Source organism: Schistosoma mansoni (assembly GCF_000237925.1).
Source record: "Schistosoma mansoni, WGS project CABG00000000 data, chromosome 3 unplaced supercontig 0077, strain Puerto Rico, whole genome shotgun sequence".
Lineage (NCBI taxonomy): Eukaryota > Metazoa > Platyhelminthes > Trematoda > Strigeidida > Schistosomatidae > Schistosoma > Schistosoma mansoni.
This window is the reverse complement of record NW_017386007.1, coordinates 850,233-858,763: the sequence shown is the minus strand read 5'-3', so window position 1 is coordinate 858,763 and position 8,531 is coordinate 850,233. Positions and strand designations below refer to the sequence as shown.

At 36.9% G+C, this 8,531-nt stretch overlaps 1 protein-coding gene across 1 annotated transcript in view; it reads left to right on the top strand.

Moving 5' to 3' along the window:
- Positions 1-3,713, top strand: part of Smp_078220 (DNA-directed RNA polymerase I, putative) — a gene marked incomplete at both ends in the record, with an annotated part of 7,306 nt that extends 3,593 nt beyond the window's left edge. The window contains 2 exons of the mRNA XM_018791385.1: positions 3,228-3,439; positions 3,479-3,713. Of these exons, the coding sequence (XP_018645443.1) occupies positions 3,228-3,439; positions 3,479-3,713 (447 nt within the window). The remainder of the gene's footprint in view (positions 1-3,227; positions 3,440-3,478) is intronic.
- Positions 3,714-8,531: the final 4,818 nt, after the last annotated feature.

Below are 8,531 nucleotides of genomic sequence, written 5' to 3'. Positions count from 1 at the left end.
CAAATAAAGCTAATGATAAGAGAAATACGAATATGAATAGTTCAGTTACGTAATAATTGTACAATAGGAAATAGGCATATTACATTGATCCATAAATAGACCTAAAAGTTACCATTCGTAATTCACCGGGGGATATAACACCCTCAGATGTCGAAGTCTTCATAATCCCGTCTATCACCAGAAGGTAGAGGAATGGGGAGAGTAGACAGCCTTGTCTGACTCCGCTTATGATTATGATTGACATGTTTAAAGAATTGAATTGTTATAGAGTTAGTAACTTAGTCAAGACTATTGTGGTGCGGTCTACTTATATCCATATAAGTAGTATATGGTGTGGGTCAGACATAGAATGTATTTTGGCAGAAGACCGATGAGAAAAGAACGGAAATGAAGCGCAATCGTCTGGAAAATGCATGAGCAATGGAATAAGAGAAGAAACAGTGAAGATTGAAACAATTGGTTGTTAATTTGCAAATTGACTGTTCATTGTTTGGTAATCAGAATTTACTGAGATAGTCTGTAATTTTTGCTTAAATACATTCGATTGTCCCCAGTAGTGTTTTGTTCACTACATTTGGTGTCGCTGCCAACCAGAAGGAGGAAGGGTGCTGTTCTGCGGACGCCGCTGCGGGTCTGGAGTGGAGGTGCTAGTTGGGGCAGTCTGGTGAGGAGAGGTGGCGTCGAGTGGAGTGTTCTGGCGGGGCGGCGTTGGCTGTAGCGGGTGCTGTCGACGGAGAGGAGCAGTGGGACGTGCGGCTGCTGGGCGGACATCGGATGTAGATGGCTCAGCAGGCCGGTGGAGTACGGGTGTTGAACGTCCCAGGTGCCGGGTGGATGCGGATGTTGGTGCCCCGGCAGGTCGACGGAGCTATGGAGGTCAGCGCGCCGCAGACTCGACATTCTGACGGAGAGTTTGGCACAGACTGCAGTGAAAGAAGAAAGTGGCATGGCGAGCAGAACCACCGCATGAACGAATGCTTTAAAGGGGGGACGAGTGTGGTGCGGTCTACTTATATCCATATAAGTAGTATATGGTGTGGGTCAGACATAGAATGTATTTTGGCAGAAGACCGATGAGAAAAGAACGGAAATGAAGCGCAATCGTCTGGAAAATGCATGAGCAATGGAATGAGAGAAGAAACAGTGAAGATTGAAACAATTGGTTGTTAATTTGCAAATTGACTGTTCATTGTTTGGTAATCAGAATTTACTGAGATAGTCTGTAATTTTTGCTTAAATACATTCGATTGTCCCCAGTCGTGTTCTGTTCACTACACTATTATGAATAGTCATCGATGGGTCTTGGGTTCAAATCTTGCGGAGCAGAATCGTGGATGCGCACTGGCATTGAGGAGTCCCATAATAGGACGAAATGGACGTCCAGTGTTTCCAGGTTTTTCAAAATGGTCTAGCTTCAATTAACTCATGATTTCAATTATATAAAACTATTAAAATCTGCACAAAACCCCCTACTGATAATGACCAACTGCTCACTAGTGACTGGCTCCATGAGGTATTTCCTGGAGTTCTAGTGAGAAGCAGTAACCAGTGGGATTCAACCAGGCCTGTTGGGGATATCAACTGACTGAAGACATTGGTGAATAGTTGATCAATTTCGTTAATTGGTTGAAGTTAGACATTAACACCGTTGGATGCCAGCCGACTCAGTGGTCTTGTGGTTAAGCGCTCGCGCGCGTGACTGTTAGGTCCTGGGTTCGAATCTCGCGAGGTGGGATCGCGGATGCGCACTGCCACTGAGGAGTCCTACCATAGGACGAAACAGCCATCCAGTGCTTCCAGGTTTTTCATGGTGATTTAGCTTCAATTGACTCATGATTTCAACTATGTAATATTATGAATATGTTATACAGACACTAATTGATTGTGTATACGTATAAATCAATGACGATTTAGAAAAAGAGTCCTATATATTCCTAATTAAGGCATATTTAGCATAGTATTTATCAGATTTTGAGAATATTACAAGTTAAAACCATATTAGAAGTGTGGTGTTTACTATTTATATCGATATGAGTAGTATATAACGATAGTCAGTATTAGAATATATGGTATCAGAAAGATTGTGGATGAAACAACAGGAACAGAAAGCAATTGGCATAAAAATGCAGGAACAATGAAGATGGAGATGATTGATTGACATTTTGCAAGTAAAGTGCTTACTGTATAGTTCTTTGATCTAACTGAGATGTTCTCTAATTTTGTGTTCAAATATATCTTATTGTCCCTATTTGTGTTGTCGTTAACTTCGAAATGTACAATTCTACCTTCTCTAAAAGTATGAAGACAGTTCTAACGGTCTAAAGAAGATGGACGCTCACTGTATTTGGTATATTTCTATTCATTTTGTTTATAGGGTGTTAGATTATTGAGCTTCTCATGAACCAACTGTTGTCTGTCTTAAGTCAGCTTGTAAAATGTTTCTAAAACCTGTACAGAATGTAAATCGAACAATCTACATGCTTAAATCCATAACAGTAATTTTGTTAAGTGTGACATCTAATTCTTTACATACCTAGGTCAACTGATGAACAACAAATTGAAGGGAGATGAGAAGGAATTTTACGACTGTTCATTGACAGCTATGTCACTATCCGTCTTCATTATTATCTACACTAAACTCTGATATGGTCAGCTGCCTATGATTTACATGATTTTTCATCTTCGTTTCCTCTCGTATCGTTCATAGGCTTATTGTTCACGGAATATGAATTAGCTGAAGTATAAGCACCAAGTAACGGTAGGGTGCAACACTTCCTAAATTATTGCGCTCGTGTTTTTCTGATGAGTCTATGAATGATTAAACAGTCGTAATACTCAACAATGCACATATGCAATGTCTACTTGGGGATTTACTTAAAATGATCTTCAAGGAAGTGGCTTAGTAGTTAAATCACTTCAGTTCAAAATTGTGAATTTCAGCCTCAGACATGGTCCCCACGTAAAATATGACTTAGAACCACTCAAATCAACCTTTACTTAATCAACAAGTTACTTCAAAAGACAACAAAACTATCTTCAGAAGGACTTATTGTTTTCAAACTGTTCTGGTTGTGATCTGTGTTTGATTGACGTCATATGTCGTGAATTATTCAACAACTGTCACGTTTGATTGGTGTTCTCTGTTTTTATATCCCTCTGAACTATCAATTACGTTGTCACTTATCATTTGCAGTTTTTTTCATTTTACTTGCAGAAATATGCTTCAGAAACATTCTGGTCCACCCCTTGGCTTAGGACGGATTCATCGATATTTTTGTTACGTTTGTGGAACTCTTCTTCAACACAAGTTGGAAGTTATTGATTTATTAGTATGCCGAAAATGTAAAACTTCTACATGTATGCATTGGTTCAGTAATATGGATGCAACTTTCAATACTGAAGCCAAATCTAGCAAAATAGGCCAATTTAATAACGATGAGTATGAATCTACATCTTAATTCTTTCCATCAATGATTAGAGGGGCTAAAAAGATCTTAAGATCAGAAATTGCTTTAAAAGAGGCTTTGGAGTCACAATTTGAAAACAGTACATCACAATCAACATTTGATGGACCATCTATTAGAAAAGAATGTGCCTATTGCGGTAATGATAGAATGACTTATGTTACAGTTCAAACTCGTTCAGCAGATGAAGGACAAACTGTAATATATACCTGTACCCAATTTTCTGAAAAAGAGATTGAAAATACTTGATTAAGTGTTTTGATTTCACCAATTAGTATTCATATTAGTTTAGTTTTGTCGGCTTAATCTTAAGTTTAATACTTTTATCATGGCTCACTAACACGTTGATATTGAAAGCATTTACAAACGTAAATCGAGGAGTTGTAAGTTGATACTTCTGGGAGCATAGTATTCTCATTTGATATTCTTTGTTCACTAGAGTCACACGCCATAGATACTAGTTCGCTAACTACTTGGTTGAATGGACTGTTATTTCGTTGCACTTTGAACTTCCAGTTTATTTTCGGTATAGAAATCTGATAAAGGGTTGAGATCATCATAGGTGCTTTTTTAACAGATTACTTCATACCTAAGCTTGAGAAACCGACATAATGTAGTCATTAAGCGTCTCAACTCCTACGAGAGACAGGACTACCATATATATAAATTTTTATGAGGAAGTTGGCCTGATTGAAGTTCAACACCCTTTCAATGTTTGTAAACCACGATAGGGAATTAGGTCCACCTATCTCATTTCTCGATGTGCTAACTTATTCACGAATGTCTTGTGGAAGTTGCTCAAACGTGCTTTGTTTTCCTTCACAATAATAATATTAGAGTTTTATCTTCGTCATATCATCGTGTTCATCATAAAATGAAGCCTCAATTTCATGTAAGTACGGTTGTACAGCTTGATAGTAAATTCTTTATTTCACTTCGTGCTTTCCTAATGTACGTATGAGCTTGATAACTCCTCGTAAATTACTCTCTACTACACTTATAATTCCTGTCACTGGGACGCAACCCTTAATAAATCGAAACACGTATAGCCCTTCAGTAAACTGGTGTACAGAGCAAGGTTCAAGTGTTTGTTTATTTTTCAGTATGCATACCTAATTTCTAACTAGTAAACTCCTAATCGAAGATATCACGCTGTGCCCGAGGAACTGTCTCAGTCCTGTGACCTGTTATGACGGGTTGAGTATCGGGAAAGTCGTAACCTTCGGAACTATTTTTCGGATTACTATTTATATTTTTAGTGTATAGCTAATAAATAATCGTATCACTGTATCTATATTATTCCCACTGTAAGCTTCCAGGTGACCTATTAAGTGTCTTTATAGGTTTTACTATTCTTTAATTATTGGTAACTATTTGTGTACTGTTCTCTTCACTCCCTGCCATTTGCGGCCTAATTGTATTTAAAGTATGGTTTCTTGTTTCATGTTCTGCACAGTCAAATCTGTGTATATAAGTTAGTGGGTGCTTGAGGTATTTGTTGACTGAGCTGGATAATTGAAGTATACCTATGGTAGGACCCAGACTCAATGTAGAGGACAGAAAAAAGCTTTTGGGTGGCCCATCAATAAAAGTGTAGCTTGGACTCAGTCAGTCAGCTACAACGCAGGACCAGGCACATATGCATCGGTCCAAGTTGCCATACCTCGTTAGCACAACAACATGAACACCGGATTCATAGAAGTACCTTGGACTGACTCAAGGTTAACCTTGCAGGTCGAAACGTATAATTGGTCAACTCTGGGATGCTATGTTTTAACCAGAATAGTAGACTAGAGAGAAAAAATGTTGTAATCAGGATTTCGACTGGTAACTTTAGCATATGATACCGATTAGTGTCTCAAATCATGACAAAATTGTTGACTGGAATTTCCAGAAAAGAGAGGAAAGAAATAATAGCACTAGACTGAACTTTTGATGTTAGGCAAAGCAGTAAGAAGGAGAATAATCCTGTATTCAGTAGATAGCTTCAAGGAGATTTTAAACTATTATTTCGAATTCGCATCAGTTGTCTGAGAATTTAAGAAGAGTTCAACAGCAGAAAGTGATCTCTATTACTTCAGAAATAATGCATATATTGTTACAAATGTAAGAGAGGTTCATTCAGAATCAGTCGAAATTTATAGAAAGACTAAATTCAGCGTTGATGAGTCATTCACTTTCTTCCATAATGGTGATAATTGATGAAGAAATAAATTTCGTACAGATTTCTTCACATTGAATAAATCCATGCGTTAAGAGCTACACAAATCGTTGATAAGCAGTAATTTAACCGCTTTAATAGTCGTACCTAATCCTTCCAGTTATTCAGTAGAGGCTGTTTCAGAAAAAACGAATCCCAGAGTGAGTCCGAATCCTATCATGTCTGAGGCAGAATGTACAACTACTGAGTTGTCGAGCTCAAAGCAGGATGATCATTTATTAAATGTACATAAAATTGTCATAGCTAAACCAACCTTCATTATTCCAACTCGAGTAATTGATATAGTCATCAATCACGAAGTCAACACGTATCTTTCCACTTAATGACCCTTACTACTTGTAAGTAGTATGGTTTTTAAAATTATCGCCGCTGAGCTCAGTTAGTTCATAAAGGGTATGTTTATTCCGAAGGAAGTTGATATTAGCAACCCAATCTCCTGATTTTGGGGAAAATCTTATCAATTTCATAGGAGCTTCAATAGAAACGTTTGTGGAATATGCTACAAAAACCGCCAAACTTCCCCCTGATCTGTGTTTTTTTCTACCAAATACTTCAAGTTATTTTGGGGAAATCCCTAACACTTTTGAGGAAATTTAGGATTTTCCCCAGACTGGATAAAGCCATAAATGTTCATATGACTTTGAGGAAAACCACACAATCCGGAGATTGGGAAGTTTTAGAAGTTTCTACTCAATTAATTAACCCTCTGAAACTTGTCCTAGTAAACTCTGGACATAGTGGAGGGGGCGAAGGCAATTTAATCAAAGGCTGAGAAAAGACTATGCATTGATTGTGAACAGTAGTGAGCAATGAAAATAAAATGGTAAGGTTGTCACCTTTAACTTACACCCAAAGTAAGGGTTGACAATAGAATCACTGCTCATATTATCCCCCTACCACCCTTTTTTTCTAAAATGAAGGATGTGAAAGAAAATTTAGCAATTGATGAATTTGTTTTTGAAAGTTTGTGCTCAAGTGAAAAGTGAACAAACATTTTGTCACCTGTAATAATTTTTTTATTAATTGGTTGTAAATGGTGCAGTTTTGTAGTTTGATTCGTTCAAATCGAAGTAGAATAAAGTACTTTAATTGGATGTAAGAATTGACATTTTTACATCCGATTATTATTTACAATAGTTAACTATTTTCGCATTGTTCCATCTGAGTTTAACTTCGAAATAAACAAAAACAAAAATCCATTTCATTATCCTGCTATACTGCTGCTGTCAGTGAAGTAGAAATGCAACTGAAGTTGTCAGTTATCGTCGTGACAAGATTAGTGATAATAATGTGTAGATCATTGAAAGTTAATTTTTGAAAAAACTGACAGTTGTTACATAATAGTTGATATAATGGTGATTATTGAATTTGCAAAGGGTAATCTCAAATGTTTAATACACAATTAGTGAATACAATTTCATTTCAGTATTCGCATAAGTTAATTTAAACACATAGTTCACTCATTTAATGAAACGTGTAAATGATGAAGAGAAAGTGTGAATGAGGCATGTCAAAGTCACGCTAACCGTAAAAGATGGTTATAAATGAAGCAACTTTTACGCTGTCTGAGAAAAAATAGAAGCAAATAATCTTCATAGTTCGCTTATTTTGCAAATCGTTATTCTTTAATACCAAAACGTGGATCAGTTTAACTTTGAAAAAGGTGTCGTCAATCCATTAAATGGTATAAAATATTTTGATCTGTACATTATTTGTAGTTGATCACCTATTAATGATCACCTAAATTACATGTTAGTGTTGTACTCAGTCATCATGTAATACGGTTTATTGTATTTGTCAGATGGGCATAACCTTTTTATTGGCACGTAATGTTAACAGTCAATGTTTTTGTAGTGTACAGCCTTTCATCAAAATCATGATCTGAATTTTGTCATTGCCATTTGTAAATAACATTGTAAATGTTAATTAATTAGAAAGACTGGAATTATATTTCCAACTCAACAGTTCCCCTTTGTTAAACATACTAGACGTACAATGATAAACTGTATGTACATTATCCGTCACAAAGGGATAATAATTACTCCTCTTATATTGTCAAACACTAAATCGGTGAATGTTGGAAAAAAGTAACCTTTTTTTGACAGGCATATGTGTTGTAATATAGATTGAATAAAGTGTCAATGAACAAGCTGTTGGCAAGGTAATAAAGTGAGCGATGATCATTATTAATCAACAGCTTCAGTACTATGGAATTGTGATGACCGATCAGTGTCTGTTCGCTTGAACTTAGTAATAGAAATGATCTTGTTGTACTAGTGAACTGATCTTACTACATTTCTCTACTGTACCTAGTAACCAAATCATATCAATGTAAAATGAATTATTGATGGTTTCATGACTCCTCCTTAAAATGGAAACAAGAAATTCAAACAAAATTTAAATCAAATTGTGGGTGGCCCTGAAAAGCGTCTTGACTCGGTCTCTACACAGGTCCTTAGGTCCTGATCAATGACTCCACTATGAGTCCGTGACAGCGCCGCACATGGGACAGTTGAACCCAGGTGATACTTCTGATGGGTCGTAGGCACAGAACGAATGAAACATAGCGTTGCATGGACTTATCAGTCTCGCGCACGAGCGCTTAACCTCATGATTTCAACCGTAAAATTATTAAAAATCTCCACAAAACCCCATCTAATAATAATCATATGATTACTAGTGACTGGCTTCAAGATGTATTTCCTGGAGTTCTAGTGAGAAGCAGTGACCAGTGGAGTTCAACCGGCTCTATTGTAAGGTATCAAATCACTGAAGACAATAGTGGACGGTTGCTCGATTTCGTTAATTGGTTGAATTTAGACATTAACACCGTTGGATTCCGGCCA